Below are 13,911 nucleotides of genomic sequence, written 5' to 3'. Positions count from 1 at the left end.
GCTTCCTGCGGAATTTGCTCACATTGTATAAACCAACTAGGCTCCTCCGGTCGGAGGGCACTGGGTTAATGTGTATCCCGAAGACCAGCAGGGCCAGGATGGGCGGCAGATCCTTCCGCCTCCTGGCGGCCCGGAGTTGGAACACTCTCCCTCTCAGACTCCGGACGGAGCCGTCCGAAAAAGTTTTCCGTAAAGAACTCAAGACACACTTGTTCCCCAAATATTAAATTGTATTTTTTTCTCGAGCTGCACTAGGGATCATTCAAGCCACTAATAGCGCGGGGATACACTGGCTAGTGTAACCAGGCGCTCTATAAACTCAGTATAAATAAATAAATACATTAGTTATGTTTGGCACTATATTCTAATCCTAAAACGTGCCCCTGCTTTTCTTTTATTCTCACATATATAAAACAGCATTTCTTAAAAAATTAATACGCATAACTAAACATAATAAGCCTGATGATGAAAACAGGAAAATCATGCTATAATCAATACATAATGATTCACATTAAAACAGTTTGTTGCTGTTCTCACCAAATTTCAAAGTTTGCATAGTGTTTGTCAGAGACCATTAACTAAATCACCTGGAGTTCTTACACCATATCCAGGCAGTATACTGGCAGACTATTTTGATTGTAAAGCAGGTTCAGGGTATACATTTTATTTGGACGAGCTTCATCCTGAACAGAAATGTACGCTATACCAAGTTCTGAATGGAGATTGTTCCTACCAGAGAATATCTTGTCAGTTGTGCAAGGCTTACAAAACTGATGTAAAGTCTGTGACAGTATGTTTAGAGGGAAAGATAGCATAATGCACCTTTAGCTCTTTTGTTAATAGTTTGCAAGACATTGCAAAACTTGGCTTCTGCCCTTACTTAGGTCTTATGGGATAAATACAGCCAGAATAGTATCAGCTTTTAGCTACAGGACAGATGATGAAGTCATTTTTATTATTTCATAGCGTCTCATTTATGGGCAGCAGCCACTACTTAAAGACTTAGTGGTTACCTATAATAATTATCATAGCATTGAGGTTGTAAAAGGAATGTCCACAGCGGGTAAAGTTTTTCATGAAAATCAACTTGGATATGTTGTAAATTTTGTGATTTTTATTTGTATAGATATTTGCACTTTGAGTCATTACTGCATTGGATGCGTCTTAGTCAGTATTGCCGATGTTTTGAGTTTGATTATCAAGATAGTGTCAGCAGGCACAATGGACTTCGAATATTAGTTGCTATATTTGATCCTGTTTTATTGCGACTGAAATGAGAGGCAGATGGGTTCAGCCTCAAGATGAGTTGTTATGTCTATAAGAAGATTGTTATGGATAGGTAACAAACTCCAGATCTTGCATATTTTGCACAAATGTTAGTACGTTATTGAGTGGGTAACACAGGTCTGTGCATCTTATGGAGTCATTTTTAATATGTAATTTTAATGGTATATTGTAAATGTATTGTCGGTGTTTAAAATTGTAAGGCAAATTGCTAAAACAGGAAATATATTCATTATAACATACCATATCCAACAACAATAGCATTTTCAATTCCCACATATAGTTAATTCTCAATGTATTTGCCACTATTTAATTTACTAAAGACAACATGTTCTCATGTTCCCCAGTGTGAAATTGTAAAACAGATCCCACTACATGGAGAAAGTACATTCACCAAACATCTCCAGGTGTACAGTTCTGAAAATATGAACTTCTAGTGTTTGATTTCACCTTCCCACATGCCATCTTCTATCCACTAGCAAATGGACATCCTCAATTCGCCTGTTGAAAGCGTAGTGCAAACGTTTGGGAAGGTGGTGTTTCAGGTAAGGTTTAAAGTGCTGATCTGGCTTCTTACACTGAAAAAGAACAAGGGCACAAATGGTTATGCCACAAACAAGGTGCTATTTATAAGTTTAGTATTGAACATGCACATTGTTAGGATGTGTAGATTGTGTATATAACTGGTGGATTTGGATTTATGATGACCCACACACACAGTGCCATGGCTTTGTCAATGCACCTGTAAAGCTGGCACCTTGCATAGCTCTGTTTGTTGATAGTGAGTAGGAAACTGGACAGACTTGGCGGGTGGAGATCCTGAGATACTAGTCCCAGTGATAATTGAAGCACCAGCTCAGATGAACAGATTGTTATTTTGCAAATATTTTACACATGTGTCTGCCAGAACGTTTGATAGATTGGTTTACAGTTCTTAATAAAATATTCACTGGCAATATAATAAGCATCAAGCAGTGGTAAGATGGAGGAGTTGTACGCAAAATGTTTGCCACTATGCTGCAAGGCAGGATGCAGCAAAAATCTCAAGAAATTATGTAAAATGTTCCATGCTATCACCCTTGGCAACAATTTCCAAAATTAAGAGTTTTACACACTCGTCTTTGCAAAAGGTGCTTTAAAACACAATTTCCGTTTTGGACCACTTTAAACCGCCATAACAGTTGTTAATAATTGCTGTGTACTTGCGTTTTCAGTGAAGGTGAGGAGATCCATTGAACTTATATTAAACGTCTTATAAACAGTTTTTTTACAATGTATAATAGCTTTGATTCATTATTAGCATTTGTACTTACTGTGAGATTTGCAACTATTACTTTCGGGTCATCTGAGAAAGATCAAAGTGAGAGAAGGTGTGAAATACTCCAACAGGTTTATTACAACAAATAACAGAAGTCATGTACAAAATAATTAAACTCGTCACAAATCACAACACATTTCACAGTAGTGACTGAGATATTTTTTATCACATTACCAGCAGAAAATCCAATTATATTGTTAATTTTCTGTACACAGGAACCTTTCTACCAGTCGATAAATCATCTGTGGAGACTTTACACCTACCACACTGTAGCATTCTGCATACTATCTGTAAGGATTTTTAATAAGACACACCCACAGGGGCCTATCAACATGCACAAGAACATTTGAAAGAACAAACACTCAGGATTCTACCAATATAAACCTTGGTCTCACAGTAAGCATGCAAAAGAAAACATGTCAGTCAATAGAATAAAACGTACAAATTATAGACTTTACTTATGCAGACAAATGGACGCATCAATAAAGGTTATAAAGAACACTAAAATAATTTAATTTCTGTAAGTCACGTTTCTCTGGCTTTAGGCTTCAGTAACAAGTCAAACGAACTGTCATACAGCTTCACTAATTTTACATTAAATCAAAATATTGTTAAAACTTTAAAGTAGGACTGTAAATAAACAGATAACCAGTGATTAAGAAAAATAAAAAACAAACTTACATCTGGGATTATTACTAAATCTGGCGCGGATTCGGCCTAAGGTTCCAGGCACCAAAATAATATCATCAATATTGGTTAAGTAGGAACTTAAGTACTCAGTTCTCTCGCAAGAAAAATCTTCCATACCTGTGAGTGAAAGAATTCATGTTAGACATCAATGTTTTGTCTGTAATAACCAGTGTCTGAAATACGGAGCACATTGTGTATCCATCACCACTCCAGGATTCAAAGGAAATGATGTGCACTAGATTAGCACAATATTTATTCCTCTTGCATAAAGAACATGTGTACTGCATGAGAAATTCTATATTGCCCTGTTGAAAAAGAGGGTTTCCACATGTTACTGAATAACTGGATACACTTTTTCTTTTTTAGGTTGAGCCTACTAGACAGCATATGCTCTGTCTGGCGTGTTTGGAGGCATACTGTGGCTTACCAACAACAGAGGAGCTTGGATCCTGCTCATTGCTCACCATTGGATGGCTTTCCTTCTCACATGTTTGCCTGGTTGTTATTTGCACGCTAGCTTTGATCCCACCCGCCAGGAAGAATGACCTCTTTACAATCTCTTTGATTAGCTGCCACCTCTGGTTCCAGTCCTTGCTTTTCAAGCACTACTTTTTTCTTTTGTGTTGAACACTCCATGAGAGTCTGTGTTTTCCAGCTGACTCCCTTGTGAATTTCATCCACCTGCAATTCTTTCTTTTGCCTGCCCTTTACTGTTGCGCTCACCCATGTGCTCCACACTGCTTTCTCTCACCTGCGCCCTCAGCGTTGCATACCTGTCTCGCCCACCTGACAGATCTTCCCTGTGTTGCTTCCCCATCCCTCCCGACCTTCCCAGTATTGCTTTCAGGTCCGAATGCCCCACCTGTCTCATGTTCTGTGAGCGTTTATTGCCCCCACCACTCCTGTGTTTCTTCCGTCCCCTCCGCTGCATCTGTGACCCCGCCTCACTTAAAAAAATAATAATAATCTTTTATGCATTTTATGTTCTTTTTTGTTACCGATCCGACGCGTATTAGTAACTAAAAAGAAAAAAAACGCATGCATAATTTTGTGGGTGTACACATTTGTGGTGCAATTGCCTACACAATTATGTGGGTGGCTGTACCAAAGGCTTTTTTTCTTTACTTTTTAACTTTAGCCTTACTGAAGAGTATTAATTTGGCTTAACACATGATTACAGTGCGAGTGTTATTTGTGACGAAGTGGGATTTTTCTACTGTTAGGAGTCGGTGAGGACTAGATCATAGTGAGATATAAAGCAATATATAAAACCATGGAATCTTAAGTTGTATATTCTTGTTACCATCACTGTATTTCCAATTAAGAACCTTTATGTTCTTTTAAAAACCAGCTTTTAATTGCGCTTTATGAAACCACTGCACCCACAGACACCCACGGGGGTACCCTCTGTCAGATCGGTTTATTCCTTTGCTTCCTATTAACACACCATTGAAAACACTTGCTTCTTGTATGTTATTAGAAAATAAATGATATTAGTGTAACATTTTCTTTCTAGTGAAAGAAATGTAAAGTAAATTTCAATTTAGCCTACTATTGTTTATGTTTGATGTACTGTGTGCTTTCAGCTATAATTGTTGTATTTCCTGGCTCATCTTGGCCTAATTAATACCCCAAACTTACAAAAGGCCAGTATACGTCTAATAGACTATTTGTGGAGTGAGTACTGCATGGATATTTATACCATATTGTAGTCAAAACTACTTCCAATCAAGCTATGCATTCTACCCACTGTATTGGTTAATATTCATGTTTACATGCTTAAGATTGGTTTAATACCAAACTTCGCTTGGTGAATTATACTCCTATAAACGATCAATTATTTAGGTTCTGTCTCGGTTACCAGTAGGGTGTAGCCTCATGGGAAGCAGCATTAAAAACTCAGGAAAATATTTCCTATTGTGCAAAGCTTATAATCCTCAAGTCCGCACTCAACAAAAATATAGAGTTTAACAAAGTAATACAAATACTTATTTTTTTCTTTCAAATGGCTACCATGGCAAAAGCCTCAGTAAGCAGTAAGGGTCTAATTGTCTGTGTAATGAAAGAGTCACAAAAATGTTCTTGCCCACAAAGGCAATAACTTAGGAATTAAGAGAGATCATTTTGAAAGCTAACATTGTAAGGGAGTGCTCCTGTACTTTGTGGGACAGATTGTCGTTCTGTCTCACCATTGCATTGGCTGAACTGCCCCACATCCCTGTAATGCAGAAAAGGACTGGCAACAACTTTTCAATGGCTGAAAGGGATGCACCCTGTTCATCCAGGGCCTTACTACAGGTTGCACATATGAATGCCAGAAGGTGTGAACTGCATATTTGCTAGTTTCCACCTCTGTTTCGGGAGCCTGCATGAGGCAACACAGTCCTGTGGATTCACAAAGCGATACTTTGCCATTTTGGGTGGTTGAGTTTCTGAGTTTACTGGAGGTGTATTGTTCCAAACTCACTCATTGACTAATTCTAAGCATTGCTCCAAGAAGCAACATCTAACCTTGGAATTTATGTGTGGATGTTTTTTCATTATGAGATGTGAGGACAAGACTGATCAAATGATAATGATATTCCATAGAAAGAAGTTTCCTAGAAGTAAGAACATGATTAAAAAAAAAAAAAGAAGAACATGATAAAACTGTAAGACATTCATTTTGAAATACTAAAATAGCTCCTATATTGGTCAGAAGGTGAAAAACAAATTGCCCTTTTGGTAAAACATAAAGATGGAATTTCCTTGATTGTCTTATGCTGTTATGTTTCTATCACATGAAATGGATGTGAGAATAGATTTCATACAATCTCACCCATCAGACATATGAATTGTGTTTATTTGGATTTTGAAATGTTCACTTAAAATGTGAGAAAAGCAAGGTTACAAAATAGGTTTTAGCAGTGAAATTACAGAACAATGAAAGGTAAGGTGTACATCCTGCCTTTCCCAAATAAAGACCACTTAGACCAAAATGAGCTACACAACAGAACTATTTTTGTCTTCTTCATGCAAAGAACTTAGTAAGGGCTGTGGAATTCAACGGCAAGACAACCCAGATCACGGGGTGTGGCTAAGCCAGCAATGGAGTCAGACGTGCTCATGTAGAGCTCCATCGCAAGCTCCCTTACCTGGCCACATAGATATGGTAGGAGACATCCAGGAGGGGCCGCTAACCCCCACGCGTGCCCCGGGATCCGGCCCGGTGCTCTGGTGACAAGGAGAGCAGTGATGGACGCGAGAGACCGCGGCTCGCCCCCCCTGACTCCGGGGCAGAGCTCCATTGCCCCAGGAGACGCCAGCTACGCTGCACCGGGGACTAGCTTCACCCACTGGGACCGGACCTGTGGCGCAGCTCTTACCAAGTGCGCTGGCTGAATCTGCCGCAATAGGAGTGTACTGCTACTTCAACACTCCATCGGTGGCGATCGGTGGTGGAGCGGCACAACTTTAATACAGTCGCTTTCCCCCCTCGAAGACACATCTAGGCTGCCGGCATACCGGTCCTACGTTCCTGTGGTCTGCCACCTCGGGCTGCGCTACACTGGTGCCTCCTCTCCTCCTGCTGGGACACGCTCTCTCAGACCATCAAGGCGGAGGGGCAGCGCTGCGGTGGGTGGACTCTGCTGCACAGACTGCAGGCACCGGTGGCACTGTGGGGGTGGCGCCTAGAAGCGACAATCATCGGCAGTGGAGCACTGTAGCTGAGCCCGGTCTCACAGTGAAGAACCCACTGGTGCATCACCCTACATCCTGAGGGGCCCCCTCTGCCCCAGCTGCTGTCGGCCCTGGGCTGCGCCACACTGGGGATTTGCCTCACATCGTCCCGACTGAGGCCCGCTTTATACACTGTGGAGAGGGTGTGGGAGATGGCAGTGAATGTATGCAAAAATGCAGAGAGGGGACGCCAGAGCACGCAGGGTGCCTGAGGAACACTGATACGCCGCTCCATATCCCCCCGTAACTCTACCTGCAGGGAGTGTGCTACACAATGAGGAACTCTAGGGGGAGTTGATGGTGGCGATCCTCCTTTACACGCTCTATCCACCAGTCTGACACAACTGCTCACATTAGTGTTTGCATACGAGGAACTGCGGTGGTGCCCTACCTAACCCCCTGTAAGAATGCCCAGTGATCCATGTAGCGTGAGGGGCACACAAAGATCGGTACTGGGCCCCACCCCCACAGACTCGGGCCCAGACGGACAAAATGGTGGGCACAGAGTCACACAAGCTGGATGCAGTACCGGCGGCAGTAAAAAAGCTTTGGGATACCATGAACCAGATCCACAGCTCTCTGGAAGGTAAAATAAAGTGGCTGTTGATCTTACTCTGCTCCACGCAGACCACCAAAAACTCGCAGACCGCACCACCACCGCCGAGGATACCATTGCGGATGTCGCGCCACGAGTAGCCATGGCGGAAAAACAAATCCAGGGCCTTCTCAATCGAATGGGATTCTTGGAGGACAGGGCCAAGAATGCTGAGGGCCGAGGATGCTGAGGGCCGGTCCCGGCGAAACAACATACGCGCGGTGGGCCTGCCGCAGGGGACGGAAGAAAGACGCAGTGGCCTACACCGAACATTGGCTCCGCACTCCGCTACCTAGGGATGCCCGCTCTCCATATTTCGTTGTTGAACAGGCGCATAGAGTGCCAGCCAGACCTCCCCCCTTAGGCTCCAACCCACGGCCGCTCTTAATCTGCCTGTTGAACTACAGAGACAGAGATGCCGGACTCCAAGGAACCAGGAAGTTGCAGGAGGTGCAGGTAGACAACCACAAAGTCATGTTCTTCCCGGACTATACGCCGCAGGTCCAGAAACAATGATACTCCTACATGGCAGTGAAACAGCGGCTCCGGCAATATAATCTCAAGTATTCATTGCTGTTCCCGGCGAAGCTGAGGGTGATTGCAAATGGCAAGACCCATTTTTTCACCACCTCAGAGGGGGCGGAATACTTGCTCGACACCTACGACTCCTCTGGGAGTAGGGCTCTTGCCACAGGACGGAGAGAGCTGAATCCCACGGCCTCTCGCGTCGTCGCCGTAGGGGAAGGAATAAAACGCAGTACTTGGCCTCTCAGACCATGGGTCCAGCTCCGGAACGGATACCGAGCGATCAGCTCCAGGCCCAGCAGGCAGTGGTGGACATCAGCAGGACACAAGATGGAGAGACTAACTCGACTGCTGCTCATCCCACCCTTGCAAGACCCTCTCAGTCCTTCAGCGCCAAGACGCCTCCGGGCATTCGTTGCGCTTTATAAATCTAAAAATCAAATCAAATTCTGACCAGCCAGGGCCGCCAAGTGATTACGATCTTTCGGACAGTTTTCCTGCTTCACAAGACTCATGGAACCTGCCCCAGATCACTCCACAGACCTCCAATGACATTGTCTGAACTCCTGATTTTTCTCCTGTTTTTCCATGTTTTCCGCTGAACAAGAAGAAGACTGTGCCATCTGATACGCAAGTTTAATGGAACTGCACTTAAGCTGCATGTTGCATTCCTTGGCTTCCACTGTCAGGACTGCATTTTAGAGCTAGTGTTCTAGCTGCAGGCAGGTGGCTGGGGTCATGCTCGTAGCCAGATCCCAGTGCAATCGGGCGGGGTGCCCCTATGGCCTCCTCCCTCGTGGGAACATTACACATCACATTTGGGTGGTGACCCTGTCCAATGCGCGTTTGGCGAGCGATAGGGATAGCTGCTGGAGCGGACCCTCACTAACGGACCTATCATATATTGCTGTGCGTGAACGCCCCCTAGACGTAAGTTGCATGTTATTTTTGCTTCATGTTTGGACGGTTGCCTGTTTTGGTATATTTCTTTACATATAGTTCAAATGTTTTTTATGCCATTGTTTATGCACTAAGGTAAGAATCAAGATGTTGGCTCGCACAGGGACGCAGGCTCTACCATTGCCTTCACACACAATGCCCCGACTTCGCCCAATCTTCGGCCTGGCAAGGCCTTGCTACTGATACTCGCACGTCATGGCACCCATTAGGATAGGGACCTGGAATGTAAGGGTATACACAGCCCACCGCGACGGTATCTCATTTATTCATATTTGAAACATGGTCACATACAAATAGCGCTCCTCCAAGAGACACACTTGCCTAAACCAGAAGTGACACGATTACACAGGTGTTGGAGGGGACAATTGTACGCTACGGTCTATTCGGCATACGCACGAGGGGTCTTAGTTTGGGTGAGACCGGGGACTCCCTTCCGGGTGGTGGACTCCTTCATAGACACGGAGGGCAGGTACGTCATAGTTAGGGGTGCCCTGGATGGTAGGCCGCTAATCATTGCATCACTGTATGCACCAAACTCCCATTAAGCTGCTTTTCTAGAACTGATCTCTCACAAACTGGCCGCATGGCATGATGTTCCCATGGTGTTAGGCGGTGACTACAACAGTGTCTTAGACATCATGCTGGACCGCTCCTTTCCTCCCCTACCTGACACAGCCACGCATACTGCCATGAAAGCGTTAAATAAGTGGGCTACACAAAGGCCCTTATCCAACGCCTGGAGGCATAGAAACCCGCAAGACAGAGTTTATTCCTATTACTCGGGGGGCACAGTCTCCATGTACGCCTAGACCATTTTATGGTGTTAAACAATCTTTCTCCATGTGTTTCTGAGTTGCACTATATGGGGTGACCGCACTATATGGGGTGAACGCACTCCGATTATAACCCTCATGTGGTGGAGCTGAAGTGGGAGGGCGGTGTGCCGCCAATCCCTATCTGGCGCCTCCAACGGATGTCCTGCTTGATGCTTCTTTCTGGGACTTGTTAGCTACTACCATAGCACAATATTTTGATGAAAATGCAGGCACAGCCTCATCACCACTGTTGGAGTGGGACGCTCTCAAGGTAGTCGTGAGGGGGCACTGTTTGGGAACACAGGCGGGTATTCGAGTGCAGATAAAGATCTCACTATTTTAGAAAGAAAGCTGGCATCTAGCGAACATGAGGCAACTGAGGGGTCCCTGTGACAACTTTCCAGTCATAGGGAAGAACACGCTTGGCTGCTAGAGTGGCTGCAATGTCCTAATTACGCCGTGCATTCGGCGCAGACGCATCACATGGGGGACAAAGCGAGGAAACTGCTCACGTGGTAGATTCGCCAAGATGAGTAGTTGACCCCTGTGGCTTCAGTGCGCACGGCACAAGGGGTTATAGCGTGCACACAGCGGGACACACATTGTGAATTTGTAACGCATTATCGGGACTTATACAAATCTCGGGCACTGGTCACACCCATTGAACTGCAGCTCTATCTTTAAAGGGATCGCCTTGCCACATCCTAGGTGCGCCCAAAGAGTGGAACTGAATTACCCTATCCTTTTAAAGGAAGTCCGGGACTGCATATTCTGGTTGTCCAATGGGAAATCGCCGGGACCTGATGGTCTGCCGGCAGAATTTTACCAGACCTACGCACATATACTAGCTCCACAGTTGCTAGCAGTGTATGAGACAGAAGTAGATGAATCTACACTTACTAGTACACAAAACGAAGCCCTGCTGGTATCTCTCCTCAAACCCGACAAGAACCCTGAATCCCTTGGCTCTTATCGCCGGCTGGCACTCCTGAACACAGACTATAAGATCTTTGCATCAATTCTCGCTATGCATGTATCGCCTTTAGTAAAGGAACTGGTACACCCCAACCAGAACGGTTTTGTTATTGCCAGAAGTACCGCACTTAATACACGCAGGTACGCGGGTACAGAGACACGTGCTGCACAGATGGCCAAGCTCTGGTTCCCTAGTACTAGACCTGGAGAAGACCTGGAGAAGGCCCTCGATTCTTTAGAGTGGCTCTACCTGGCGGCAGTGCTTCACAAATTCGATTTAGGGGCCCATTACATGAGCATGGTCCACCTGCTATACCATCGACATACTGTCCGGGTCAGGACTGGTTGGCTCATTTCAGACCCCATCAGAGTGAGGCGAGGGACACACCAGGGATGCCCCCTGTCCCCGTAACTCTTTTCCCAAGCCACGGAACCACTGGTGATGCTACTTCGCAGTGATTGTGAGGCATGGGGCATCCAGTTAGGAGACGGGATACATGCAATTTCTCAGTATACCGACGATTTGGTATTGCATGTGCGCTACATCAATTACATCCCCATGTCCATAGTAGACACGCTTAAGGCCTTTGAGGTGGTGTCCGGCCTTTGGGTCAACTGGGCCAAGTCAGGAGTTTACCCCTTTAGCTAAGACACGGTTGAAACGTACGTGCGCCTCAATGGCTCCCTTCTCACGTGGTACCCAGCTACGTTTTGCTATCTTGGCATCTTCATATACCGAACACCCATTGATTTTCTGGAGGGAAACCTCATCAGAGCTGTCTCAGCTGTTAGGGCCCAAGTACAATTGTGCAGTCACTCCCACTGAATGTTATGAGCCGCATTACCTTAAAAAAGATGATTATCCTTCCAAAATTACTATATTATTTTTTGAATCTACAGATCTATGTCCTGACCAAGGTCTTCCACGAGCTGGAACGCATGCTTCATGACTTAATCTGGAACAAAGGCAGGCCATGGGTTGCCTTGTGGAAACTATATTCTCCTACCAGCCAAGGAGGATTGGCAGTCCCTAACATGAAGTTGTACTATATAGGGGCCCAGCTACAATGGGTGACGAAGTGGCTGAGCGGCAGGAGTCTGGAAAATACGGCGACCCTGCAACAGCCCTGGACCCAATCCCAGATTTATCATCTATTCCATCCCACTGCCAAACCTCCACGACCATCCCAATTACACTTGGAACTGGCACATAAATGCTACAGAAGGAGCTTACACCTCACCTGAGTAACAATCCCATATGCCCCGATACTGCCGCTCTCGGGGACACCTAGAGGAAGGGCGGGCACCTCCGAGCAGATCTTTACACATGGCATGCAGCGGGCCTAGATACCCTGGGTGTCCTATATGTGGATGGTACATTGCTCACCTATGAGGCCCTGGCGGGGGATTACAGCTTGCCGGCAGGGCAATTTCTATTGCAGACCTCACTCACAAGGGCCCTCTCGGCCTCCTGGGGGGATACGACGACCGAGCCAATTACACATTTGCTCCTACAGTATTTACATGTAATGGGTGTGGCATCACATATAGTACACTGGCTGGTGACAGCTCTGCTTATACACACACTGAAACCAATGCTGAGTCTCCGCGCACACTGGGAAACGGATAGAGGACAAACATGGACGGAAAAGGAATGGAGTGCTGTTCTAGCCAGCTCTTCATTTATACCGAGAAGCTCCAAATTTAAACTTATACAAACATACATTATACAGAGAGCATACCTCTCGCCCGACAACATAAATAGATATTTTAACATTGCCACCTCCGCGTGCCTGCGTTGTCAGCAGCTTAACGCGAATCTGTTACACATGCTCTGGTCCTGCACCTCTTTACTGACAAAAAGTACCTACGGCACTTGCACTCTGTACTGACACATCCCTGCCCTATACATGGGAAGTTTGCATACTAGAGCTATATATGGTAGGCCCAAGAAAACAGAGTAACGTCTCGATTTCGAGACCTGGGTTTGATAGCAGGGAAGCGATTAATTACAAACGATATTGTCGAGCCAACATAATATCATGTACGAGACACACATACTCATACTCAGTCGTTCTATGTTCCTTTTTTTTCTTCTTTTTTTCCTCGATGGCAGTTTCTTCAATAAGTTCTTAGTTCTGTGATTCAGATTCTATATGTCTTATTGGCACTTTTTGCAGATCTCCCAGTGTTAAACTGAAACAGTTGCACATTCCCAGCCCCCATGTAAGCCATTACTGTACACTCCACGTAACAACTGACTGGATTCATACTAGCTGTGTTCGCATATTACACAGACGTTATTATCTGTCAATGGGGAACTGAAATGCAGTAGCACGAAAAGGGAGTACCATGCAACTGTTTATCGACATAGGTCTCCTGTAGAGGTGTGTATGTACCACCGTGTATTGTAACCACACTTTTGCTTTACACCCCAGTTATATGCATTCTACTATAATGTCGATCCGTATATGTATGTATGACACCTCAGATGACCCTAGATTGTTAAAAAATGTAAGAAAAACAATAAAGATAATTAAACAAAAAAAAAGTACCCAGATCACATGCAGCTAAAACCATATAATGGAACCATCCACACTGCAAAATAGGAACAGAAACAATAGGGTTATTTTATGATGACCTTCCATGACACAAAGTAAACTTAGTGACATGTTATGAAGAAATAGTAGAACAAAGCCACTGAGCCCATGAGACCTTCCTCTCAGCCATATACCCTTTCATGGACATCTCCTTCAGTGCTGAGTTTATTCACTTCATTCCTTGGAAGTATATAATTTGTGCACATTTATTCCTTAAGATTTCCTTATTCATAGTTGTGTGTGGAAACCCCTTAAATGTACATTATCTCTAATAAGGATTTTGTTGTTTTTACGGTACCTATAGGAGTCCGGAGTACCAACTGAAATATTTTCATTAACCAATATTCCAACAAAATGCAGCTCTACCTCAGGATGTTGTCAGTCTGTGGTGAATGGCAAAATGGTGCCTGCTTGAAGACAATACAAATA

General features: G+C 44.6%; 1 protein-coding gene across 7 annotated transcripts in view; it reads right to left on the bottom strand.

Moving 5' to 3' along the window:
- The window catches only part of ENPP2 (ectonucleotide pyrophosphatase/phosphodiesterase 2), a 442,632-nt gene that overhangs the window by 153,805 nt on the left and 274,916 nt on the right, over window positions 1-13,911 (bottom strand). For all 7 annotated transcript variants that reach the window (XM_078686841.1, XM_078686846.1, XM_078686840.1 and 4 more), the window contains exons 13-15: window positions 3,284-3,409; window positions 2,598-2,629; window positions 1,735-1,862 (exon numbers count right to left, since the gene is read on the bottom strand). In XM_078686841.1, the coding sequence (XP_078542967.1) occupies window positions 1,735-1,862; window positions 2,598-2,629; window positions 3,284-3,409 (286 nt within the window). The remainder of the gene's footprint in view (window positions 1-1,734; window positions 1,863-2,597; window positions 2,630-3,283; window positions 3,410-13,911) is intronic.

The sequence above is a fragment of the Lissotriton helveticus genome, chromosome 4_1 (assembly GCF_964261635.1).
Source record: "Lissotriton helveticus chromosome 4_1, aLisHel1.1, whole genome shotgun sequence".
Taxonomy (NCBI): Eukaryota; Metazoa; Chordata; class Amphibia; order Caudata; family Salamandridae; genus Lissotriton; species Lissotriton helveticus.
The sequence above is the reverse complement of the archived record's forward strand: the minus strand, read 5'-3'. Positions and strand labels throughout refer to the sequence as shown.